Source organism: Plecotus auritus, assembly GCF_963455305.1.
Source record: "Plecotus auritus genome assembly, chromosome: 10".
Lineage (NCBI taxonomy): Eukaryota > Metazoa > Chordata > Mammalia > Chiroptera > Vespertilionidae > Plecotus > Plecotus auritus.
In genome coordinates this window covers 10759467-10785690 of record NC_137785.1, presented here as the reverse complement: position 1 = coordinate 10785690, position 26224 = coordinate 10759467, and the positions used below count along the sequence as shown (strand labels likewise).

The 26224-nt window shown below is 54.2% G+C and overlaps 1 protein-coding gene and 1 pseudogene across 7 annotated transcripts; both read left to right on the top strand.

The window, feature by feature from the left end:
- The first annotated feature begins 3149 nt into the window (after positions 1 to 3149).
- LOC308235361 (suppressor APC domain-containing protein 2-like) lies at positions 3150 to 4397 on the top strand (annotated as a pseudogene). The gene has a single exon. The product of its transcript is annotated as a suppressor APC domain-containing protein 2-like (transcript).
- A 14334-nt stretch (positions 4398 to 18731) lies between these two features.
- On the top strand, positions 18732 to 26224 carry NR1H2 (nuclear receptor subfamily 1 group H member 2). Of its 6 annotated transcripts, none has more exons than XM_080645434.1 (10): positions 18732 to 18851; positions 18991 to 19124; positions 19655 to 19716; positions 19798 to 19929; positions 20238 to 20528; positions 20610 to 20872; positions 21069 to 21248; positions 21845 to 21944; positions 25052 to 25260; positions 25624 to 26223. In XM_080645434.1, exons 3-10 carry the CDS (start codon positions 19674 to 19676, stop codon positions 25768 to 25770), a joined length of 1365 nt encoding a protein of 454 aa, XP_080501560.1. In that variant the 5' UTR covers positions 18732 to 18851; positions 18991 to 19124; positions 19655 to 19673; the 3' UTR covers positions 25771 to 26223. The 6 variants fall into 6 exon arrangements, with proteins under 6 accessions (XP_080501560.1, XP_080501562.1, XP_080501563.1 ...); XM_080645436.1 differs by having other exon boundaries at positions 18741 to 18851; positions 25699 to 26224; XM_080645437.1 differs by having other exon boundaries at positions 18741 to 18851; positions 25720 to 26220.

The following is a 26224-nucleotide window of genomic DNA, read 5'->3' as shown; positions in this document are numbered from 1 at the left end:
TCTTGAATGTCACATAAAATGAATCACATGAATTCTTCCTTGGTGTCCAATTTTTATCACTCAATATTATGTCTTTGTGAGTCTTTTTGTTGTTGTGATTAATTTTCATTGATTTTTAGAGTGAGTGCAAGGGAGGGGATGAGGGAAGGAGAGGAAAAGAGGGAGAGAGAGAAGGAGGGAGGGAGGGAGAGAAACATTGATGTGAGAGAGACACATCGATTGGTTGCCTCCCACATGAACCCCAACTGGGGCTGGGGATTGAACCTGCAGCCCAGGTACATGCCCTTGACCGGGAATTGAACTCAAGACCCTTCAGTGTACAGGCTGATGCTTCAACCACGGAGCCACCCTGAGCAGGGCCAGGAAAAAGTTTAAAAAAAAAAGACAGAGATGATTGCCAGAAAAACAATAGAATGTACATTATTACTCTGTAAATGCTATTTTCATTTACAAGACTTGGAAAACCCTAAAGAAAAGCAGACTTGGGCGGGTGTACTAGTCAGCTAATGCTGTGTAACAAATCACCTCAAGATGGAGTGGTTTGAGACAGAAATAGCCACATTATCTTTTGTGATCTCCCTGAGTTAGAAATGTGAAAGCAGCTTGGCCACGGGGTTGCAGACAGATGTCAGCCTGGGCTGCTATCATCTGACAGCTGGAGGATCTGCTTTTGGGATGGTGGGGGCCCCAACTCTTGAACTTGGGTTTTTCTGTGTGTGTGTGTGTGTGTGTGTGTGTGTGTGTGTGTTTAGGTTGGTGTAGCAGGAAAGCCCTTTAGGTGGACCCTGGAGGAAAGGGATCTTCAAGGATGGAGTTACAAAGGTGGGGGTGTCCCAGGCAAAGAGGTGGGTCTAAGATCCGCGCCCGCCCCCCAAGTTTCAGAAAGCTTCCTCAGCAGCGCCATGAGGAAGGGGGGACATTCAGGGGGACCCTAAAGGAACAAAGGCTCAAGGGTTGTACAAATAATGATGCAAGAGAGAGGAGGAAATATCGCAAGATGGAAAGTTTTGAGTAGGGACAGGGGAAGGGAGTCAGCACTTAAGTGGAGGGTTGGCCTCTTCTTACAGGTTGTCCAAACATGGCCATGGGCGGGGCGGCCTGTGAGCCTCTCTGCAGATGGGCTGGGAGCGTCCCTGGGGTTGCTTCTATTTTGTTTTTGTAGCAAAAGAAGTGAGAATGAAGAGAGGAAGGGGTACTGGAGGTTGAGAAAGTGAAAGTGAAAAAATGGTTTCTTTGAGACTGGAGAAGAAAACTGGGCTGCTTCTGAGTGTCCACTTGATTTCTGCTGTCACACGTCTGAAGTGCTTCCTCTCACAAGCTCAGCTGGCAGCGAACGGGCACAGAGAAGGCAGGGAGTTCGTTTTCTTTTCTTTTTTAAAAAAAACAAACAAACATTTTTATTGATTTCAGAGAGGATGGGAGAGGGAGAGAGAGATAGAAACATCCATGATGAGAGAGAATCTTGGGTCAGCTGCCTCCTGCACGCCCCCCATGGGGAATCGGGCCCACAACCCGGGCATGTGCCCTTGACCAGAATCGAACCCAGGACCCTTCGGTCCACAGGAGGGAGTTCGTTTTCACCAGACAAGGATGATCCAGGGAGAAAGATCAAGGGGGTTCGCATTATGTGCGCAAGGACTGGATTGTGGTGGTTCACCGTAGAATCTATGCTTTTGAAGAAGGAAGTGGAGGCGAAGGAAACAGAAGAAAATGGATGGGGTGAAAGGACCAGAGGTACCAGTGGCATTACAGAATGGAAAGGCCCTATATGATTTGGTCCCACTCCCTCTCTGGCGTCATCTCTTCCCTCTCTGCCTCACTCACTCCAGTTCAGCCACATTGGCCTCCTTGCTATTCCTCAGACACCTGAGACATGCTCCTGCCTCAGGACCTTTGCACAGGCTGATCTGCCCGAGTGTTTTCCCTCCAGAAAACCTTGCTCCCTTGCTGGAAGCCAATTTCAGCATGTGAGCAGGGCGGAATCATCTGGAGATGGCTGAGGGCATTTCCCCAAACCTGAAAAGGATGCATAAATGATTGCTTGCTGCCAGACAGCTGAGGGCATTTCAATCTACATGTTATTGCCTCCTCCTGGCCAAACACCTGAACAGCTGGAGGTAGTTCCTTAGGACAATCCTATCTAATAAAGAGGGAATATGCTAATTGACCATCACTCCATCACAAAGATGGCTGCACCCACAGCTGAGGCCATAACCAGCCTTAAGGAGCAATCAGCAGGGACCTGAGGTTACTCCCTCCCCCGCCCCTGTGGGGCTTGACAGGGGACCTCAGGCTGTGCCCCCCACCCGGCAGGGCTTGACAGGGACCTCAGGCCTCGCCCTGTGCCGCGGCACCAGGCCGGGGGACCTCAGGCCGCACTCCCCACCTGGTGGGGCTTGACAGGGGACTTCAGGCCATGCCCCCCACCCCAGCACCAGGTCTGGGGACCTCAGACTGCACCCACTGCCCAGTGGGGCTTGATAGGGAACCTCAGGCCACACCTCCTGCCCAGCGGGGCTTGACGGGGGTCCTCAAGGTGCACCCCCAGTGCTGAGTCGGGGGAACTCAGGCCACACCCCTACCCAGTGGGACTTGACGGGGAACTCAGGCCACACCCCCTTCCCGGTGCTGGGCTGGGGGACCTGAGGCTGCGCCCCCATCCCCCGCCTGGTGCGGCTTGAGGGGGGACCTCAGGCCATGCCCCCCACCCAGCAGGGCTTGATGGGATCTCAGGCCATGTGCCCCCATCCTGGCGCTGGGCCAGGGAACCTGAGGCTATGCCCCCTGCCCAGAGGGGCTTGACAAGGGTGGGACTGGCGGGGTCTGGATCTAGCCCAATGGGGGAGGGGAGGGCGCGCGGCTGGGTCTGGGTCTTACTCGATTTTGAGGCACATGTGGGTGGGCAGGGACTTGACTCTGGGTCCCAGGTGAGCCCCAGACTCTGACAGGAGGAAGGTTTTCATATACATTTTACTAATTTTCTTTCATCTCTGACACTTCTATTATAGAGAAAGGGCAAATAGCAATATTAAATTAGTTCCTCTAATTAATCCCCTTTTATTGTGCACGGATTTTGTGTCCCAGGCCATTAGTTTGTGTTATAAAAAACAAGGGGTCCTCCAGCCGGCAGGCCCATGGCTGGAGCCGTGATGGCCGAGCCCAGCACGGAGGGGCTGCCGCGCCTTCCTGCAGAGCCTGCGCACCCTCTTCGACATCCTGGACCACCGGCGGCGGGGCTACTGCACCTGCGGGAGATCGAGTCCTGCTGGCGGGGCCCTGCCGCGTGCTCGAGGGCCTGCGCCCGGTGGCCCCGGCCAGCGGCTACCTGACCTTGGAGCGCTTCGTGGCCGGTCTGCGCGCCTCGCTGGGGAGCGCCTACGACGGCCCACGGGCCCCGGCGTGCGCCCCGGCCTGGGGAGGCGGCCCCGCGCGACCCGGGGGCCAGCCGCCGCCGCAGCCCCCGCAGCGCCTGGTGTTCGCGTCCGCCGAGGAGCCGCGGACCATCCTGGAGCGGAAGCCCCTGCCGCTGGGCGCGCCCCTCGGCGGTCGGCCCCGGCGGCGCGGCCCGGAGCCTGGAGAAGCTGTGCGTCCCGGCGGAGGCGGCGCCCGGCCTCGTGGAGCCCGAGCGGCCGCAGGGCACCGCGCTGGAGCGGAGCCGGAGCTCGGCCACGGGTGCAGTGACCTGCAGGGCCTGGGAGCTGGGCGTGGAGGACCCCCGGCGGGCCCCCCGAGCCCGGGGCGAACGTCGGAGGCACACCATCAGAAACGGAGTGGACTGTGAGCTGCTGAAGCAGATGGCGGAGCTGGAGCAGGAGAAGGAGGTGCTGCTGCAGGGTCTGCAGATGATGGCCCGGGGCCGAGGCTGGTACCAGCAGCAGCTGCAGCGCGTACAGGAGCGCCAGCGCCGCCTGGGCCAGAGCCGTGCCAGCGCCGAGTTTGGGGCTGAGGGGAGTCCTCGCCCACTGGGGCGGCTGCTGTCCAAGGTGCAGGAGGTGGCCCGTTGCCTGGGGGAGCTGCTGGCTGCGGCCTGTGCCGGCACGGCTCTGCCCTCGGCCTCCTGGGGGGGGGGGGGGGGGTGCCCCGCCCTGGCCCCTGCCTCACCCCAGGCACCTGGCTGGCCATCCTGATGCTGAAAGAGCAGAACCGGCTCCTCACGCAGGAGGTGACGGACAAGAGCGAGCGGATCACGCAGCTGGAGCAGAAGTCCGCCCTCATCAAGCAGCTGTTCGAGGCGCGCGCCCTCAGCCAGCAGGACGCCGGGCCTCTGGACTCCACCTTCATCTAAGGCCACGGGCACCGACATGGCCTCTTGGCCGGACACTGGCCCTGGGCAGTGCCCCTTGATCCCAGCCTCGCAGGCTGACGACCACCCGGCTGGCCTGGACACGGCTCTCCCGCCTCCCAATCTGGGCCCCCCCAGCCCCAGATGGAGCTGGCAGGTGGGCTGCCCCCAGGATGCCCTTCCACCCTGGCCTGGGGATGGGGGCTGACCTGGGCCAGGGCTCCATTGTGCGGGCTCAGCCTGAAGCTGCTGCTACCCCTTTCTCGCGGTCAGTGGATCCCTCCTCCCGTTTACCAGGTGTCCAGGTGTCCAGCCTGCCTACTGTTTACAGCTGGCCTGTCTCCCCTCCCCACCTGGCGTCTCCAGTAAAAGGTCCTGGTCACGCAGGGCTGCACTTCTGACAGCAGCCAGCAGAGGGCACCACCTACATGCTGGTCATGGATCCTGAAACCCCCACTGAGGTCTCACGTGGGGGCTGGGCGTAGGGGACCTTGGGGTGGTGGGCTGGGACACCTGAGGGCCAAGCAGGTGACCTCTCTCAACCCAGGACACCCAGACTAGGGGCCCCTCAGCAGGAACAGATGGAGGGGGTGGGGATGGCTCTGATGGAGGCATGGGTTCTGCCTATACCTGGTTCCAGGAACCCCCCCAGGATAGATGAAGGTGCCTGGAGTGGGGCTGGAGGATGGCCTGCTTGCCCCTCCACACAGAGTCTGGGCCCCAAATCAACCTGGCTCAGGCGTCATCCCTCCTGGCCGAGCCTCAACCCAGACGAGCCCACAGAGCAATCTGTGACCCGGCTCAGGGCCTTGGGGCCCCCCCAGGCACCCTGGCCAGGGCGAGCTGTGGTCACCCGTGGCTCCGGTGTGGCCCTCACCGGGGGAGGGGCGGGCCTTGGAATCCCAGACGTGCGGTGAGGGGCCTGGTGGGCCAAGCACCCCCGCCAGGTATGCACCCCACCTGTGGCCTCCTTCCCACCCCAGCTTGGCCCCAGGTCTGGGCTGGGAGACAGCATGTTGCTCAGAAAGGGGAGCTCAGGACTCAGAAGGAGGCTGGGACGGCTCCTCCAGGGAGGGGGCGGGGAGCAGGTCCGGAGGGCAGGACAGCCTCCGCCGGGCACCCAGGCAGACTTGCAGGGCGCCCATGCCCGCCAAGAGGGCCTGCCCACGGGACTCCCCAAGTCTTCCTCTCCCATGGTTCTTGGGTCTGCCCCTCCCTCTCATCCCATGACCAGTCCCCCAACCTAGCCCAGGTTCTGAGCCCACCCTCACTGGGGGTCCCTCTGCTCCCAAACGCAGCCTGTGACACTTCCAGAACTGAAACCCACGGTCCCCTGCTCCGAATCCTCCCAGCACTTGCAGACCCAGGCCCCAGTGGTGCAGCCTGGAGCCCCCACCCAACCCTCTGGTTTCGGGCTGTAGCTGTGCAGCCTGCCTCCCATCTCTGGGCTTTGCACATGCTGTTCCATCTGGAACGTCCCGCCCCGCCCCCCCTGGCTTGCTCCTCCCCTGCCCTCCAGGATGGGTCAAAACGGCCAGGGATCTGGGGAGACAGAACCTAGGTCTGCCCCAGGGGGCTCTCATCAGGCGACCTCCCACGTGAAGCTGGCCCTTCAGGTAATAGCAGGGGTAACCTGGCTACGCAATGGAGAGGGAAGGCGGCCTCCCTTGGCCCCTGTGTTCCATGCAGGTGGCATCAGTTGCCCGTGTGGCCCTGCAGCCTGAAGGGCAGGATCTCAGGGGTCCCAGGTTGGCAGGGCCCGGCCACTGGGTGGGGGGCACGGCCTGAGGTCCCCTGTCAAGCCCAGAGGCAAACATCTGGAGAGGTCCCTCAGGCTTGCACGGTGGTGTTCAGGGCGGGGCAATCCAATCCGGGGCCCTGTGCTCTGAGGGACCCTGGCTTCCCCACTAGATGCCAGAAGCAACCATAATGTCTGTGACACTGGGGGGGCGCGGGGCAAACTGCCCCATGAGAACCTCTGCCCCCGAGGAGTGCAAGTTCCAAGGGAAACGAGCACCTTCAGGCTAAAAACAAGTTTTCCCCGAACACAAGGAAAGGCTCCGCCTGGGAGCCTCAGAAACAGCAGACGAGATACCCCAGGCGTTGGGATTACCAGAATCTAAGATAACCTTTAGATGTGTCAGGAAATAAAGGCCCGTGAACGTGTGAACAAGAAAAAAACAAAAAACCAAAAACCAAGGGGTCCTGAGACAAAGAGAACTTGGTTTCTTCAGCCAAGCTCCTCTGGCCCCCCAAATGCCTTCGAAAATTATGTTTCATCTCTGGACTCTTTTATTTAATATATTTTATTGATTTTTCACAGAGAGGAAGGGAGAGGGAGAGAGAGTTAGAAACATCGATGTGAGAGAAACATCGATCAGCTGCCTCCTGCACACTCCCTACTGGGGATGTGCCCGCAACCAAGGTACATGCCCTTGACTGGAATCCAACCTGGGACCCTTCAGTCTGCAGGCCGACGCTCCATCCACTGAGCCAAACCGGTTAGGGCTCATCTCTGGACTCTTGATTAATTTACACACACCACCTTCTCCAGATTCCTGAACCCTTCTAGATGCTGGATTAAGACCACCAGCACTCCCTCTCCTCCTTCAAATTTTTGCTTAAATGTCCCCTTCCTAGTGACGTCAACCCTGACCATCCTATCGAACATGGCAGCCATTCTCCCCCACTGTGTACCCTGATCTGTATTTTTCATAGACTCAAGGCTTTCTAACAGGTCCCTCATTCTAAGATGTCATTGATTGTGAGCCATGTACATGTTAGCATCAGTGATGATGGTGTCTATATTGGTAATTTACTTACTACCTTTAATGCCTGTTTCCCTTAGTATCTTATCTTCACCAGGGCAGGCACCTGGGTCAGTTTCATTTGCCAGTGTCCCCAGCACCTAGGACAGTGCCTGGCATCTAGCCAATGCTCAATCCATTTCTTTAACAACCCACTCTGAGCACCAAGGGAGGTTTCCCTGGCACAGCAGGCACAGAGTCAGTTTCTCTAGTAACTTTCACCACATCTCCCCCTCCTCTGTCTCAACAGTTGGAATACTTTATCTTTTTTTTTGTTGTTGTTATTCCTCACTAGAGCATATATTTTTTAAAATATATCTTATTGATTTTTTACAGAGAGGAAGGGAGAGAGAGAGTTAGAAACACTGATGAGAGAGAAACATCAATCAGCTGCCTCCTGCACACCTCCTACTGGGGATGTGCCCGCAACCAAGGTACATGCCCTTGACCAGAATCGAACCTGGGATCATTGAGTCCGCAGGCCGACGCTCTATCCATTGAGCCAAACCGGTTAGGGCTAGAGGGTATTTTTTCATTGATTTTTTTTAGAGAGAGAGAAAGAGAGAGAGAGAGAAACATTGATTGGTTTCGATTGGTTGCCTCCCACACGGACCCAACCAGACCAGGGCTGGGGATCAAGCCTGCAACCGAGGTACATGCTCTTGACCGGAATTGAACCCAAGACCCTTCAATCCATAGGCCAACGCTCTATCCACTCAGCAAAACCGGCTAAGGCAGAATATTTTATCTTTTTTTCCTTTATTGATTAAGGTATTACATATGTGTCTTTATCGCCCCATTGCCCCCCCCCTCACACTGCCACTCATGCCCTCACACCCCTGTTGTCTGTGTCCATTGGTTAGGCTTATATGTATGCATACAAGTCATTTGGTTGATCTCTCCCCCTTACCCCCACCCTCCCCTACCTTCCCTCTGAGATTTGACGGTCTGATCAATGCTTCTCTGTCTCTGGATCTGTTTTTGATCATCAGTTTATGTTGTTCATTATATTCCACAAATGAGTGAGATCATGTGATATTTATCTTTCTCTGACTGGCTTATTTCGCTTAGCATTATGCTCTCCAGTTCCATCCATGCTGTTGCAAATGGTAAGAATTCCTTCTTTTTTAGTATTCCATTGTGTAGATGCACCTCCTTTTTTAATCCACTCATCTGCTGATGGGCACTTAGGCTGTTTCCAAATCTTAGCTATGGTGAATTGTGCCGCTATGAACATAGGGGCGCATATATTCTTTCTGATTGGTGTTTCTAGTTTCTTGGGATAAATTAGGCGAGGATGCGGAGAAAAAAAAAAAACCCTCGTGCACTGCTGGTGGGAATGCAGACTGGTGCAGCCACAATAATGATATAGGGCTATTCTTCAGAGGAGGTGATACCCCGAATTTTTGGACTGGAACCCGGATTCTTTGTCTGCTGGAATCGAAGAATGAATCCACGGATAGAAAGTGGTATAGCAAAGGTGGAGATTTATTGAAGAACAAGTACAGACTCCCACGTATGGAGGGGGAAGAGTCCTACAGAACGGACTCCCACGTGGGGAGGGGGAGAAGGGTCCCCAGAATATTTTATCTTGATCCTTCAGGATCCCACCTGGATTCTGCACTATCCCAGTCCCAGCCTGCATTTTCCCAAATGGCCACATGGTGGCGGTGTGGTCCTATTTACACACACACACGCGCGAGCGTTTTGTGTTTTTTTTTCTTTTAAGTCCTAGTTTATGACTTCTTCAAACTTTATGAACCATATTTCTAACAGCTAGATTTGTGATTATTCCCTAACCAGTATGAGGAAAGTATTTTCTGATGGACTATTTTTACATGAATTCCGGTAATACAGTTACATTTATTTTTCACATAAATTTCAACAGACATTTTTTGGAAGTCCTTTAAAAATTAGTATGCTCGCTATAAAACTGGTTGACTCTGCATGCAACGTTTTTACATTGGCACTGATATCTGATGAGCTTTCTTGTAACAATGAAGAACCAGTCTCTTAATTCAACTTAATTCTCTGCCATCCAACAAGTATTTTTTATAAAATATATTTTTATTGATTTCAGAGAAGAAGGGAGAGGGAGAGAGAGACAGAAACATCAATGATGAGAGAGAATCACCAATTGGCCTCATCCCACACCCCCACCACCCACCCCGGGGATCGAGCCCACAACCCAGGCATGTGCCCCTAACCGGAATTGAACCCAGGACCCTTCAGTCCGCAGGCCGACGCTCTATCCACTGAGCCAAACCGGTCAGGGCCACATCCGGCTTTTTAAAGCTTCCCTGCTTTTGCCCCTGCCCTTCCCACTGCCCACTCCATGGGAAAAGGGGCCCCACCACTGCCCCTGCCCAAGGAAACTGGGAGATGTCTTCTGAACACACTCAGCAAAGGAGACCTGGGTCACCCCATTTTGTCACATGATGGTTTGTGACCAGGTCGACCTCCACCACCAGACTAGGTGACCCTTGAGGTTAGGCTCAGACCTGACTCCTTTCTGAGTTGTCAGACTTGCTCAGCACCATCTCAAAATTGGATAAGAAATTACTAGATTTTTCAATCCACCATTTTATTTAATGGCCCAGAAACCTTGTAAAAGAGGGATTATTGTGCATACTTTTTTAAAGCTACATTTTGAAATATAAATATAAATATAAATATAAATATATATATAAAAAATACACACACACACACACACACACACACACACACACATACACACTAGTGACCCGGTGCATGAAATTTGTGAACATTAAAAGGAGATTAATTAGAGGAAATAATTTAATATTGCTATTTGCCCTTTCTCTATAATAGAAGTGTCAGAGATGAAAGAAAATTAGTAAAATGTATATGAAAACATTCCTCCTGTCAGAGTCTGGGGCACACCATGGGACCCAGAATCAAATCCCCACCCACCCACATGCACCTCAAAATCGCGTGAGACCCAGACCCGGCTGCGCCCCCCCTCATTGGGCTAGATCCAGACCCGGCCAGTCCCACCCTTGTCAAGCCCTGCTGGGCAAGGGGCGTAGCCTCAGGTCCCCTGGCCCAGCGCCAGGATGGGGGGGCGTGGCCTGAGGGGGCACAACCTCAGGTCACCCCGTCCAGCACTGGGAGGGGGGCGCAGCCTCAGGTTCCCCTATCAAGCCCCACTGGGTGGGGGCGTGACCTGAGTTCCCCTGACCCAGCACTGGGGGTGCACCTTGAGGTCCCGCGTCAAGCCCTGCTGGGTGGGGGCCATGGCCTGAGGTCCCCTGTCAAGCCCAGCCAGGTAGGGGGTGGGCAACCTCAGGTCCCCTGGCCTGGTGCTGGGGCGGAGGGTGGGGCCTGAGGTCCCCCGGCCTGGCACTGGGGCGGGGGGAGCAGCCTGAGATCCCCTAGCCCAGCACCAGGATGGTAAGCGCACCTTGAGGTCCTCTATCAAGCCCTGCCAGGTGGGGGACACAGCCTGAGGTCCCCTGTTAAGCCACATGGGGGCGGGGGAGGGCGTACCCTCAGGTCCCTGCTGATTGCTCGTTAAGGCTCCTTATGGGAACTTGGCCTCAGCTGTGGGTGCAGCCATCTTTGTGACAGAGTGATGGTCAATTAGCATATTCCCTCTTTATTAGATAGGATATTTTATTGATTTTTTTACAGAGAGGAAGGGAGAGAGAGAGTTAGAAACACTGATGAGAGAGAAACATCGATCAGCTGCCTCCTGCACACCTCCTACTGGGGATGTGCCTGCAACCAAGGTACATGCCCTTGACTGGAATCAAACCTGGAACCCTTCAGTCCACAGGCTGACGCTCTATCCACCGAGCCAAACCGGTTAGGGCTATTGTGCATATTTTAAAAATATTTTTTTAGTGATTTCAGACAGGAAGGAAGAGGGGGAGAGAGGGAGAGAGAAAGAAACATCAATGATGAGAGAGAATCATTGATTGGCTGCCTCCTACACACCCTCCCACTGGGGATCAAGCCCACAAACTGGGCACGTGTCCTTGACCGGAATTGAACCTGGGACCGTTGAGTCCACTGGCCGATGCTCTATCCACTGAGCTAAGCCTGCTAGGGCAGTGCATATTTTATAGAAGGGAAGGGGGGACTTGAAGTGTGGGGCAGGGGAGGGGACAGCCCTCCTGTACTCTGTGGGGATTTGAATCCAGATCTTGAGGCTCCAGGCATCTTTGAGTCAGCCCAGAGTCTTTCTTTCTACCTCGCAGAGGCCTATTACTTTCACTCCAGGTTCCCTTGGCCAGAACACAGTCTCCTGGTCTCACCTAGCTGCAAGGAAGTCTGGGAAGTGTAGTCCACTTGTAGTCACGGAGGGCAAAAGACTGTTCTTTCTTGTTGTTTTTGTAGTTGTTTTCTTTTTTTTTTTTGTGAATGCCCAGCCAGTGTTGGACAGGTCTGGCCCAGAGGGCCTCATGATCGGACCTCCATCCCACTTGGATCTTACTTTGTCCCCTCCTCCTCACACCACTCAGCTCTAGCCACCCTGGCCTCCTTGTTGCTTTTTAAATATGCCAAATTTACACAGGCGGGTGTGGCTCAGTGGCTGAGCATTGATCTAGGAGCCAGGAGCTCACAGTTCCATTCCTGGTCAGGGCACATGCTCAGGGTTGCAGGCTCGATCCCCAGGAGGGGGTGTGCAGTAGGCAGCCGATCAATGTTTCTGTCTCATCATTGATGTTTCTATCTCTCCCTCTCCCTTCTCTCTGAAATCAATAAAAATATATTAAAATATACATATAAATAAATATGCCAAATTGTTCCTGCCTCGTCTTATTGATAACTTTCGTTAAGACTTGGCCACAATTTTGGAAGAATCACATCACCCAGACAATGCTATTTGAGGCATGTGAGTTGGTGATACAACACTCCTGTGTCAGACTGCCCTGTAGCTTTCAAATTCACAGTAATTCTAGGTTTCAAAGTAAGACCTGACTCCCATATCCTATCTCTCTTGTGTACCTACGTTGAAGTACAAATCACTTTATTACAAGCTCCGTTTATTTCTCTTTTTATTGCAGTTGGTGAAGTAAAATGATATGTTGTTGTTGGGGACATAGTTCCGCTGTATTATCCCCGAGTTTCACTAGTAAAAGCAGAATTACCTGTTACAAATTATTTGTGATAAAAAAAAAAATCAATAGGCTCTCAGAGAAGTGCAAATTAAAACCACAATGAAATATCACTTGGCACCCACTGGAATGGCTATAATAAAAAAGATAGATAATAACAAGTGTTGTTAAGGGTGTAGAGAAGCTGAAATCCTCCCATGTCACTGGTGGGAATATAATGCATGTGGTCTGGCAGCCCTCAAAAGGTTGAACGTTCAATCCCCATATAGATGATCCAGCAATTCCACTCCTAGGTGTGTACCCAAGAGAAATGGAAACACACCTTCACAACAACTTGCGTCTGAATGTTCATCGCAGTCCTATATGCAAGAACGGAAGCAACCCAAATGTCCATCAGCAGATGAATGAATCAGCAGATGAATGAATCAGTACACTGCGGTCTAGCCAGACGGTGGAGTCAGTATGCAGACACAACAGACACGAATACGTGGTACAACAGGGGTGAGCCTTGAAAACCTTATGCTAAATGAAAGAAGCCAGACACCGGAGGACATATAGCCTAGGATTCCGCCTGTGGGAAATGGAGTTTGCCAGGATAAACAAATCCATAGAGACAGAAAGTAGATGAATGGTTGCCCAGGGCTTGGGATGGGATAATTGAGGGTGATTCAGTGCAGCGGTCGCCAGCCCTTCGGACCTCACGGACCACTGACTGGCAAGCTCGGATTTAGTGGATATGGGGTTCCTTTTTCAGTGGTGACAAAAGTATTATAAATAGCGGTGGTGGCTGCAACAATTCCATGTATATACTAAAACCCATCAAATTGTACACCTACATTTAAAAAAAATATGTTTTTATTGATTTTAGAGAGGGAGAGGGAGAGAGAGCTAGAAACATCAATGATGAGAGAGAATCATGGATCAGTTGCTTTCTGCACACCCCCTACTGGGGATTGAACCCACAACCCAGGCATGTGCCCTGACCGGGAATCAAACCGTGACCTCCTGGTTCATGGGTCGATGCTCAACCACTGAGCCACGCGGGCCGGGAAAATTGTACACTTTATTTTTATTTTATTTTATTTTAATATATTTTATTGATTTTTTACAGAGAGGAAGGGAGAGGGATAGAGAGTTAGAAACATCGATGAGAGAGAAACATCGATCAGCTGCCTCCTGCACACCCCCTACTGGGGATGTGCCCGAAACCAAGGTACATGCCCTTGACCGGAATCAAACCTGGGACCCTTGAGTCTGCAGGCCGACGCTCTATCCACTGAGCCAAAGCGGTTAGGGCTATTTTTTTATTTTTTTAATATATTTTTATTGATTTCAAAGAGGAAGAGACCTCCCCATGGGACTTGCAACCAGAGGAGCAATGGGCAGCAGCAGCTCGTCCTGAGCTGATCCCCTGAACTCTTTTCTCTGACTCTCCAGCGAGCTGCCTGCAGCCCCGCCTTGGCTCATTTCTTTTCTATGACATTTCTAGTCTGCCTCGTCTCCCTCCTGCTGCTTCTTCTATCCTTAGGCCCTTCCTTGTTCACTGTCCCCAGCTTTAATACACGTCCTCCAAAAAGCAGCTGGGCCTGGCTGGCGTGGCTCAGTGGTTGAGCATTGACCTGTGAGCCAGGAGGTCGCAGTTGGATTCCCGGTCAGGACACATGCCTATGTGGCAGGCTCCATCCCCAGTGGGGGGCGGGGGGGTGCAGGCTGCCGCTGCCCATTGCACTTCTGGTTGCAAGTCTCATGGGGGGTCCTTAGAAATTTAGGAGATGCACACTGTTGGGGGGCGGGGGAGAGGGAAAGGGAAAGGCTTGGGTGTGCTCCCTGGAGGGGAAGTGCAGGCTGGGTTCTTAGTTTTGAGGGTTTTAAAGACTGGGAGTTAGGAGAGGTCTTAGGGAAGGATCTCAACAGAATATGATCAGCTTTTCCAGGTGTATCGTTTTCTTTTCTTTTCTTTTTTTTTTTAATATATTTTATTGATTTTTTACAGAGAGGAAGGAAGAGGGATAGATAGTCAGAAACATCGATGAGAAACATCAATCAGCTGCCTCCTGCACGCCCCCTACTGGGGATGTGCCCGCAACCAAGGTACATGCCCTTGACCGGAATCGAACCTGGGACCCTTCAGTCCGCAGGCTGACGCTCTATCCACTGAGCCAAACCGGTTAGGGCTCTTTTCTTTTTTTTTTAAAAAAAATATATTTTATTGATTTTTTTACAGAGAGGAAGGGAGAGGGAAAGAGAGTTGGAAACATCGATCAACCCTGACCGGTTTGGCTCAGTGAATTGAGCGTTGGCCTGCGGACTGAAAGGTCCCAGGTTCGATTACGGTCAAGGGCATGTACTTTGCTTGCGGGCACATCCCCAATAGGAGGTGTGCAGGAGGCAGCTGATGGATATTTCTCTCTCATCAATGTTTCTAACTCTCTATTCTTCTCTTTTCCTCTCTGTAAAAAATCAATACAATATATTAAAAAAAAAAAAAGAAATATCGATCAGCTGCCTCTTGCACACCTCCAACTGGGGATGTGCCCGCAACCAAGGTACATGCCCTTGACCGGAATCGAACCTGGGACCTTTCAGTCTGCAGGCTGACGCTCTATCCACTGAGCCAAACCAGTTAGGGCTCTTTTTTTTTTTTTTTTTCTTTTCAAATTTTTATTAAGGTATTATATGTGTACATATCTTACCATTGCCCCCCACCCCCACCCCACTCCCATACATGCCCTCACCCCCCAATGTTTTGCATCCGTTGGTTACTCTTATATACATGCATATAAGTCCTTCAGTTGATCTCTTATTACCCCCACCTCTCCCTAACCTTACCCCTGTAATTTGACAGTCTGTTTGATGCTTTCTTTTTTAATATATATGTTTATTTTTATTTTTTTATTGATTTCAGAGAGGAAAGGAGAGGGAGAAAGAGATAAAAACATCAATGATGAGAGAGGATCATTGATCAGCTGCCTCTCGCCCCCCACTGGGGATCGAGCCAACAACCCAGGCATGTGCCCCTGACCGGGATCGAACCAGGGGCTCTTGAGTCCGCAGGCTGATGCTCCGTCCACTGAGCCAACCCGGCTAGGGCTCCAGCTGTATCATTGCGGGATCGCGGTCTCCACTGATTGGTCAGTGTCAGGGGTGATTAGTAACTAGCTGGTCCTGGTGTTGCTGGCCTGGTTTTGCTGCTTTTTGCTTTTCAGGGGCTTGGAGCTGAAATACAACTGAGGCCTAGATGTTATCTCCAGGGAGGAAAGCTCAGGGGCGGGTCAACACCGCATGGCCAAGGATGTGTCAGGGGAGGAAAGGCCACCCTGGGGGCCAGGTTCAGCACCAGCTTTGCCCATTGCTAGGTACCCAAGGCTTTTGGCCCTGGTGACCTGTATCTGGCTATAAATGGTTCCACCAGTTTGTTCAACTATCTGTCTCAGTTTCCTCATCCCACTTGCCAAGGAATTTTCCTAGCTTCTTGCCATCCTGCCTCAAAAAGAAATACAAATAATTTCCCCCGAGACTGAGAGGAATGTGACTTGCTCCAAAACTGTTGCAATTCACCTCCAGTCTATTTCAGCCCTTTGCTCTGTGCTGATAGTGAAAAGTTAAACACAGCCAAAACCGGTTTGGCTCAGTGGATAGAGCGTCAGCCTGCGGACTGAGGGGTCCCGGGTTCGATTCCGGTCAAGGGCATGTAAGTTGGTTGCGGGCACATCCCCAGTGGGAGGTGTGCAGGAGGCAGCTGGTCGATGTTTCTCTCTCATCGATGTTTCTGACTATCTATCACTCTTCCTTCCTCTCTGTAAAAAATCAATAAAATATATTAAAAAAAAAAAAAGAAAAAAAAGAAAAGTTAAACACAACTTTAACATCTGCAAGAATAAACTAGCTCCAACATACTGGGCTCCTGATTGGAGCCTGGCCCAGAACATGCGTTTTACTTCACTTAATCATAATGACAATGCAATGAAGTCTCGTTCCCAATTTACAGATGAAGAAACAGAGGCACAGGAGGGTAAACAGCTTGGCTTAACATTACACAGTGAGAAAGCAGACGTTGGTTCAGCCATCCCCCCTGATGCCCACCGTAACCACTTTTTTGTGTGTTTTTAAAAATATATATTTTTTAAATTATTGATTTTAGAGAGGAAGGGAGAGGGAGAAAGAGATAGAAACATCAATGAGAGAGAATCATTGATTGGCAGCCTCCTACACGCCCCCCACAAAGGATCCATCCGGCAATCTGGGCATGTGGCCTGACCGGACTCGAAACCTGACCTCCTGGTTCATAGGTCCATATTCAACCACTGAGCCACACCAGCTGGGTTTAACCATTCATTTTAATGGTAACATCCTCAGATGAAAAACTTCACAGCTTCAAGGCCATGCCAAATGGACCAAACAAGCTACAAAAATCATGGGTCAGACATTCCCATTTTTAAAAAAGGTATACATGCTCAATATAGAGCTGATTGTCATGGGGGGAGGGGGAAGACTTTGCAACAACTTCCATCTTTTACCTGTTCAAGTATTCTGAGTTTTCTTTTTCTTTTTTTTTAAATACTAGAGGCCCGGTGCACGAAATTCGTGCACAGGGGAGGGGGGTGTCCCTCAGCCCAGCCTGCACCCTCTCCAATCTGGGACCCCTCAAGGGATGTCCGACTGCCCATTTAGGCTCGATCCCCCGGTGGGCAGTCGGACATCCCTCTCACAATCCAGGACTGCTGGCTCCCAACTGCTCGCCTGCCTGCCAGCCTGATCACCCCCTAACCACTACCCTGCCAGCCTGATTGATGCCTAACTGCTCCCCTGCCAGCCTGTTTTCCCCTAACTGCCCTCCCCTGCAGGCCTGGTCACCCCTAACTGCCCTCCCCTGCAGGCCTGGTCCCCCCCAACTGCTTTCCCCTGCAGGCCTGGGTCCCTCCCAACTGCCTTTCCCTGCAGGCCTGGTCTCCCCCAACTTCCCTCCTCTGCCGGCTTGGTCACCCCTAACTGCCCTCCCCTGCAGGCTTGATCGCCCCCAACTGCCCTCCCCTGCAGGCCTGGTCCCTCTCAACTGCCCTCCCCTGCTGGCCTGATCGCCCACAACTGCCCTCCCTTGCAGGCCTGGTCTCTCCCAACTGCACTCCCTTGCTGGCCATCTTGTGGTGGCCATCTTGTGTCCACATGGGGGCAGGATCTTTGACCACATGGGGGCAGCCATCTTGTGTGTTGGAGTGATGGTCAATCTGCATATTACTCTTTTATTAGATAGGTTAGAGGCCTGGTGCACGGGTGGGGGCCAGCTGGTTTGCCCTGAAGGGTGTCCCGGATCAGGGTGGGGGTTCCCTTGGGACGTGGGGCAGCCTGGGTGAGGGGCCTGTGGTGGTTTGCAGGCCGGCCAAGCCCCCTGGCGACCCAAGAGGAGGCCCTGGTATCTGGGGTTTATTTATCTTCTACAATTGAAACTTTGTAGCCTGGAGCGGAGCCAAGCCTTCTGCTTGCTCTGAGGTGGCAGCCATTTTTTTGGGATTTATGTATCTTCTATAATTGAAACTTTGTAGCCTTAAGCGGAGGCCTGGACCAGCCAGGGTGTGCGGAAAGCTTGAAAGCTTGGCTTCCTCCATCACCGGGGCAACCCTAGCCTCCTGCTCTTTCCAGCTCCGTGGCTACCGCCATTTCTGTTTGGTTTTATGTATCTTCTATCATTGAAACTTTGTAGCCTTGAGTGGAGGCCTGGGCCCCCAAGGGCAGGCGGAAAGCTTGGCTTCTTCCATCGCCGTGGAAACCCAAGCCTCCCTCCTGCTCTCTGTGGCCATAGCCATCTTGGTTGGGTTTATTTGCATATTCACTCCTGATTGGCTGGTGGGCGTGCCTTTTGGGTGTGGCTTGTGGGTGTAGCGGAGTGATGGTTAATTTGCATATTACTCTTTTATTAGATAGGATGTTTTATTGGTTTTTTACAGAAAAGAAGGGAGATAGTTAGAAACGTCGATCAGCTGCCTCCCGCACACCTCCCACTGGGGTTGTGCCCACAACCAAGGTACATGCCCTTGACCAGAATCGAACCTGGGACCTTTCAGTCTGCAGGCCGATGCTCTATCCACTGAGCCAAACCGGTTAGGGTTTGAGTTTTCTTTAAAAACTATTAGTTGTGTCTTTTTTACTAGGAAGAAGGCTATGGTATTTTACTTCTTTCTATCACTAAGTTACTTAAAAAATGTCTTTGTTCTGGGTCAAGATTTGTAATTTAACTTATTTAAAACTAATAATCAGAGCATCTCCAAAATGAGAAAACTTATAACAACCAAAAAAGGACAAACGTGCTTTAACTCCGTCCTGTGCGAAAAGGAGCTCTAGTTGGGGAGATACATGCCGAGTCAGTCTTTTCCCGGGAGCCCAGAGAAACACTCGCGCCTGCCGGGGAGGTTTGGCACTGGCCACGTCTGACCGAATGAGTCCGGAACGCTTTCGCCTTCAGTGGACCTGCCGGGAGGGTCAACTTCCAAAGGGTGCACGACTCCCCTGCGGGGCTACTGACTGGGCTAGCTCCACGCGGACCGGAAGTCCGTCACCCGCGACTCCCCTCCCCTTGCCGGAAGTGATGCACAGTGGGGTTGCCGGAAGAAGTGGCGAAGTTACTTTTGAGAAGACCGGAGCGGCGGTGGCCTACAGGGGACAGAGAAGAGGAGAAAGAGAAGCAGAGTAAGGAGACAGGCGCAGGTGCATCCGAGTGTGGGGAGATGCGGGAAGCGCCCCAAGCCCGGGGCTTCCCGGAGGCTTCCCGGAGTTCCCCGCACTTCTCTGCTCAGCCCTTCTCTCCTTCTCCCTCTCCTTTCCGTAGCTCGCGTCGCCCCCGGCTGTTTCCAGGGCAACAGGAGCAGGAGACCCCGCGAGAGACCGCCCACGAGACCCTCGCGCGCAGCCATGAGCCCCGCCCCCCACTGGTGTTTGGAGAGGGGCGGGACCTGGAGAGAGGTGTGGGAGCGGAGCCTGATGGGCGGGATGGAGGCGGGGCTTAATGAGAGGGAATGGGTCGGGATGGGGGGGGGGGGGAAGGGTACCGATGGAGCGGGGCAAAGTGATCCGCAGGCGCATTATGGGAGGAGTGAGGGTGGAACCTGGAAGGTGGAAAGGATGGGGGCGGAGCATAATAGGAGGAGGTGGGGATGGAATGAGAGATGGGTTTTCTTCCTCAGCAGAGGTGGGATGGAGTAAGAGTAGGTGGGATGAAACTTAGTGGGAAGAAGTGGACAGAGCGGGTGGGCGGGACCTGGAGTGGGCGGAGCCTACGGAGGGCGGGATCTAGATGAGGACGTGGCTTGAGGCCAAGCCGGAGGCTGTCCTGAAGCACAAGGGGCGGGCCCTCTTAGAATCGGGGGACTGGGGTTGGGTTCTGAATGCTGTGAGGGAGGAATCTGGGAACGTTGGAAGAAAGGTGTTCCCCTCAAGACCTGTGGCTGAATTTCCCTGGCCCACAAGGCTCCCCGTCCCCCTGTATTTTGCAGGCTGCTCCGTGACCCCACCATGTCCACCCCTACCTCAAGTTCCCAGAATACCCCCTTGCCTGGTGAGTGAGCCCCTTCCCAGCCCAGCCCACTGCTCCATCACACACTTGTCAGGAGAAACTCACTATACCTCCCTCTCTCAGGAAATGTCCCCCCTCAGCCCAGCGCCCCCTCTTCTAAACCCGTTGTGAAGGAGGAGCGTCCTGAGCCGTGGCCTGGGGGCCCGGACCCTGATGTCCCAGGCAGTGATGGGGTCGGCTCAGCCTGCAGCGTGGGTGAGACGGGGCCCAGAAACGGGCTGGGAGTTGGTATGGAAGGCAGGCGGAGGGATCCAGGAAGAAAGAAAGAAAACAGAAATGAGGACAGGAGGCTCTGATTTCTTGTTGATATTTTTTTCTTCTCCTCGACACCTCATTTTGATTCATTCTTGGGGTTTGCTGACATACACATCTTTCCCCCTGAATCGCCATCTCCCTGGGTCAGCCTCGGTACTCTGGCTCTTTGCCTCTGCTCTCTCACGGGCCTGTCTCTCTGGCTGGTTTGTTTTTGTGACTCTCTCATGGCTTCTGTCCACCCACCCCAGTCATCCCGGACCCAGCAGAGGAGCCAGAGCGCAAGCGTAAGAAGGGTCCGGCTCCAAAAATGCTGGGCCACGAGCTGTGCCGCGTGTGCGGGGACAAGGCCTCCGGCTTCCACTACAACGTGCTCAGTTGTGAAGGCTGCAAGGGCTTCTTCCGCCGCAGCGTGGTCCGAGGCGGGGCCGGGCGTTATGCCTGCCGGGGCGGTGGAACCTGCCAGATGGACGCCTTCATGCGACGCAAGTGCCAGCAATGCCGGCTGCGCAAGTGCAAGGAGGCCGGGATGAGGGAGCAGTGTGAGTGCCCGCGAGGGAGCAGTGCCAGCCTGGCCACTGCCCAGCCCTGGGGCCTCCGCTGAAGCCTGCATCTCCCCACAGGCGTCCTCTCCGAGGAGCAGATCCGGAAGAAGAAGATTCGGAAGCAGCAGCAACAGCAGCAGTCACCCGCCACGCCAGGAGTCAGCAGCGGTTCAGCCTCTGGGCCTGGGGCCTCCCCTGGAGGGTCCGACGGGGGTGGCCAGGGCTCCGGGGAAGGCGAGGGTGTCCAGTTAACAGCTGCTCAGGAACTAATGATCCAGCAGTTGGTGGCGGCCCAGCTGCAGTGCAACAAACGCTCCTTCTCCGACCAGCCCAAAGTCACGGTACTGCCCCTCGCGCAGCCTTGAGGGGCCATGGGCCTGGCATGGGAAGGGAATGAAGCTCCAGAGGGCAGGGGCTTGGAGAGGAGGAGCTCGCGGGGTGCAGGCTTTGCCTCAAGTTGCCCCCCTGGCCTTGGGTTCTTGGGAAGAGTCCAGAGAATAACTCTCCCCCCACCCCACCCCCACTCCCATGTCCCAGCCCTGGCCTCTGGGCGCAGACCCCCAGTCGCGTGATGCCCGCCAGCAGCGTTTTGCCCACTTCACGGAGCTGGCCATCATCTCAGTCCAGGAGATCGTGGACTTTGCCAAGCAGGTGCCCGGCTTCCTGCAGCTGGGCCGTGAGGACCAGATCGCCCTCCTAAAAGCGTCTACCATTGAGGTAACAGCCGGCCCTCCCTTCCCTCCTGCCTGCAAGATAAGCCCCAGGACAAGCCAGATCCCTCTAGTCCTTGCCTTTGTGGGGGTATATCTGACGGAGGAATGTCAAAGTACTAAACAAGATCATCAGAGGTTCTCACGGGCCAAGGGGAGAAAGGAAATGGGCTGAGGCTGGAGGGACACACTTTAGAGAATGTGCCAAGAAGGCTGTTCGGGGGAGTTGGCATTTGAACCAAAACAATGGTAACAAACAAGGATCGAGTGCCTAGTGTGTGCCAGGCTCCATTCCAAGTGCTGGGCACATGTCGGTGAACAAAACACACAAATCCCTCCCCTGTGCCTCCTGACCACCGGGGAGAGTGTCCTGAGCGGAAGGTGCTGTGCGAGCTGGAACGAGGAGGGAGAGAGCCGGGAGCGTCCAGCGTGCTGACCGCAGGCTGCTGTGGCTGAGAACGGGGGATTGAAGGGGGGCAGAGGGACCAGGGATGATCCTGGTGAGATTGGGCCCCCTTTCAGGCCAGGAGAGGAGGGACTGTGGCCAAAGGAGTCACAGGGGCTCCTCACACCCCTGCCTGCCCCCCTCCCTGCTGCCCTCAGATCATGCTGCTGGAGACGGCCAGACGCTACAACCATGAGACGGAGTGCATCACTTTCCTGAAGGACTTCACCTACAGCAAGGACGACTTCCATCGCGCAGGTACGGCTGAGGGCAGGCGGGGACGGCGCAGGGTGGGGAGACCTGCCTGGGAGACCTCGGCTGCCTCACCCCTGTCTGAGCCTCCGTTTTTCCATCTCTAAAGTGGGGTGAGCCTGTGGCTCAATTGACTGGGCGTCGTCTCATACACCGAAAGGTTGCCAGTTCAATTCCCAATCAGGGCACATGCCCAGGTTGCAGCCTTGATCCCCGGTAGTAGGAGGCGTGCAAAAACATCACATTGATGTTTCTCTCTCCCTCTTCCTTCCTCTCTCAGTAAAAAAAAGTCTTTTAAAAAAAGTGGGGTGAGCCCTAACCGGTTTGGCTCAGTGGATAGAGCGTCGGCCTGCAGACTGAAAGGTCCCAGGTTCGATTCCGGTCAAGGGCATGTACCTTGGTTGCGGGCACATCCCCAGTAGGAGGTGTGCAGGAGGCAGCTGATCGATGTTTCTCTCTCATCGATGTTTCTAACTCTCTATCCCTCTCCCTTCCTCTCTGTAAAAAAATCAATAAAATATATTACTAAAAAAAAAGTGGGGTGAGGGTTGAGTCCCCCCCGCAGTCGGGTAAGAGCACGTTTATTGATTGTTGACTGCCCGCTAGGACGCAGTGCAGGATGAGACAGAGGTCTCTGCTATCACGGAAGGCATCTTGGTGGGACTCGAAAGACAGTCTGTCCACCCACAGCCCGGTCCCACCCGAGGGCGGCTGGATCGCAATCCATTGTGAAGTGTGCAGCCTACGCAGCTATTTAGGGCAACCCCAGTCCCTGCCCTCTCAGCACTTAACTTGGGGTGTGGGCTTGTGGAGGAAGTGCAGGCGAGCTGAGGGCTGAGAGGCATCGCCTCGGAAAAGGGAGGTGCGAGTAGCATTGCCCAGGGGAACCGCATGTGTGGAGGCCTCTCTTTCGGCCTCCGGTCTTTCTCAGGAAGTCCTGCTCTCTCCCCGGGGCACCTGTCTGCACTCCCAGATGTCTGCTTCTCACCCCCTCTTCCCTTGCTCTAACTCCCGGCCCTCCCACCACCCAGGACAGTCAGTCACCCTTTAATAGGAGGTTGTCAGCAGGGCACAGCGGGGGAGAGTGTTTTGGCAGGGCGTCAGCATGTGCAAAGGCCCTGAGGTGGACAAGAGCTGGACAGTTTTAAGGAGCTACAAGGAAGCCTTGGCAGCTGGAGCACAGAGATCAGGCTGGAGAAAAGGTTGGGGTCCCACCACTCCCACCCCCCCCCATCCTCTGCCACTGCCACAGTCCAGGCCTCAGTTGTCTCCCTAGCCCATGGCAGGGGTCCCTCACTGGTCTCCCACCTCCACCCCTGCCCAGTGTGTCTGTTCACATAGTCAGAAGGATCTTATTAACACCCTATCGGCTCATGTCCCTCTGCTCGGAACCCTCCGCGGCTCCCATCTCCCTGGGAGGAAAGTGTACCGCGGGCCTGCGGGGTCTGGCTCCATTCCCTCTCCCTCTTCACCTCCTGCCCTCTCTCCTCACTCACTCTCCTCCTGCCATACTGGTCTCCTCTTTCTTATTTGAATCATCCAATGTACTCCCGCCTCAGAGCTTTTATACTTGCTGGTCCCTTTGCCCGAAACGAGGGTACCAGCTTATCCTGGCTTGCTTGGTTCCTTCCCAATTTTTGTTTTCCTGATTTTGTGTGTGTGTGTGTGTGTGTGTGTGTGTTTATTTTCCCCATATATTTTTTTAATCCTCACCCGAGGATATGTTTTTATTTATTTATTTATTTTTAAATATATTTTATTGATTTTTTACAGAGAGGAAGGGAGAGGGATAGAGAGCTAGAAACATCAATGAGAGAGAAACCGATCAGCTGCCTCCTGCACACCCCCTACTGGGGATGTGCCCGCAACCAAGGTAAATGCCCTTGACCGGAATCGAACCTGGGACCCTTCAGTCCGCAGGCCGACACTCTATCCACTGAGCCAAACCGGTTTCGGCGGATATGTTTTTATTGATTTGAGAGAGAGAGGAAGGGAGAGAGACACATCAGTGGGTTGCCTCCCGTACACGCCCTGACCGGGATCAAACCCACAGCCTAGGTATGTGCCCGGGTTGATGCTCCAACCAACAGAGCCACCCCCGCAGGGCCTCCCCAGTTTTAACACCGAAGGTCTCGGGGCCCAGAAAGCCGCGCAGACTCAGACAGAACAGGTGGTAGTACCCCACCTGGAACACTGGCTTCCTCGTAACTCGCTCCCTCTCCTTCCGGTCCTTGCTCAAATGTCACCCTCCACGGAGGCCCTCCGACAAGTGTCCCCCTCGGGGGACCACCTTGTCTGAGACTCTGACATGATTCTCAGCGGCCCCCTTACCCTTCCCTGCACTCGCTTGCTCTCTAGACCTCACCGCTACCTCACAGGCTGGAGAGGCGACATATCTGTTTGTTATCTGTCCCCTCAACGCCAGTGTGAGTCCCACAGAGCACGGACTTTGTCTTGTAAATGCTCGCTCCGCTGGCATGTAGTAGGTACCCAAGGAAGTTTGACGAATGAATGAATGAGTCACTCTTGGGAATGAATTCCACTGAGAGCAGTGGAAGCCACTGCAGGGGGTGACACAATGTGACCTGGGCTTAAAACGCTGTCCTTGCCCTGGCCGGTGTGGCGCCTCGGCCTGCAGACTGAAGGGTCCCAGGTTCGATTCTGGTCAAGGGCACATGCCCGGGTTGCGGGCTTGATCCCCAATAGGGGGCGTGCAGGAGGCAGCCATTCGATGATTCTCTTTCATTGGTTTCTCTCTCCTTCTCCCTTCCTCTCTAAAATTAATTTAAAAAAATATAAAAACAAAAACAAAAACTTCTTCCTTTTCCTGAGGAGAGGTCCCGAGAAGCCCAGAAGAAGTGAAGGTGGTGATAGCGTAGCAATTACTGCATAAATGGCAGCTCTCAGATCTCATTCCCTCCCTCGGGCCAGATTTATGGCACAGCTACTCTGTGCCAGGCACTCGCCAGGCAGTGGGGACTCGGGTGAGCGGAGGTGGCAGGAACACTAGAGTGGGTGCTGTCTTCCTCTTCCCGCTGGGCAGTGTCAGGCTGGGTGTGGGGGCCGGTTTCCGGCGGCATGTTTATCAGGGGGCCTCCGCCTCCCGCCCGCAGGCCTGCAGGTAGAATTCATCAACCCCATCTTCGAGTTCTCCCGGGCCATGCGGCGGCTGGGCCTGGACGACGCCGAGTATGCCCTCCTCATTGCCATCAACATCTTCTCAGCCGACCGGCCCAACGTGCAGGAGCCCAGCCGCGTGGAGGCTCTGCAGCAGCCCTACGTGGAGGCGCTGCTCTCCTACACGCGCATCAAGAGGCCGCAGGTACCAGCTCTGCCCTCCTGCAGAGGAGACACAATCCTGGGGCTGGGAGGCACAGCAAGTCCAGATCGCGTGGGGTCAGCTGGGGCTGGGGTCCTACCTCCTGGTCTGAGCCTGGCTTGTCTGCCTCCCTGGCAGCACCCTGAGCTCGGGCCCATATCCTCCCAGCAGAGCCTGTGCTCGGGCCCGGTCCCCTCACCAAGGAGCTCGCCTAGTCCAAGCACAGGGGTGGGGTCCCCATGCTCTCGTTGGCCTCTGCCCACACTGGCTCTCCTGGCTCAGCCTGGGGAGGGGGCCCTCCTGGTGGGCTGACCAGAGCCTCACAGCGCAGGGCCTGGCCAGCACCCACCGTCCTGCCACCCGCAGGACCAGCTGCGCTTCCCCCGCATGCTGATGAAGCTGGTGAGCCTGCGCACCCTCAGCTCCGTGCACTCGGAGCAGGTCTTTGCCTTGCGGCTCCAGGACAAGAAGCTGCCGCCTCTGCTGTCTGAGATCTGGGACGTCCACGAGTGAGGGTCCAGCAACCCTGCCCGCAGCCCTGCACCCTCCAACGAATGGACGTGGCCACGCCTTCCTCCTCCTGGGTCGGGGGAAGGATCCGAGCCTGGGGGCCCACCTTGTGGCTTGGAGCATAAGCCCTGGCCCTGCCAGCCCTTGGCCCTCAGGATAAGCCCCAGTCAGGGTCCAGGAGGCTCCCTCCCTGCCCACTGAGTCTTCCTGGGAGGTGTGGATGGGTCGCAGGCCCTGACCTCTGACCTCTCCAAGCACTTCCAGCTGCTCTCCCGCCCAGCTTACACAAGCCCACTGCGCAGTGCACCTTGAACAGAGGGAGGGGAGGCCCATGGCTGTCTCCCACAGCCTGAGAGACCACAGGTCCCCTCTCCTTCTGCTTTTATTTAATAAAAAATAAAAGAAAAACCACATACAAAAAAATGGGAAAATAAAATATGAATAGAAACCTGCCCTG

What these genes read in the sequence shown, in the direction of transcription:
- NR1H2 (XM_080645433.1), top strand. Translation starts at nt 19,674, where the DNA reads ATGTCCACCCCTACCTCAAGTTCCCAGAATACCCCCTTGCCTG. An exon ending in GGACGACTTCCATCGCGCAG is followed by an intron (nt 21,945 to 25,051) that starts GTACGGCTGAGG and finishes TCCCGCCCGCAG; the next exon opens with GCCTGCAGGTAGAATTCATC. An exon ending in CGCGCATCAAGAGGCCGCAG is followed by an intron (nt 25,261 to 25,583) that starts GTACCAGCTCTG and finishes AGAGCCTCACAG; the next exon opens with CGCAGGGCCTGGCCAGCACC.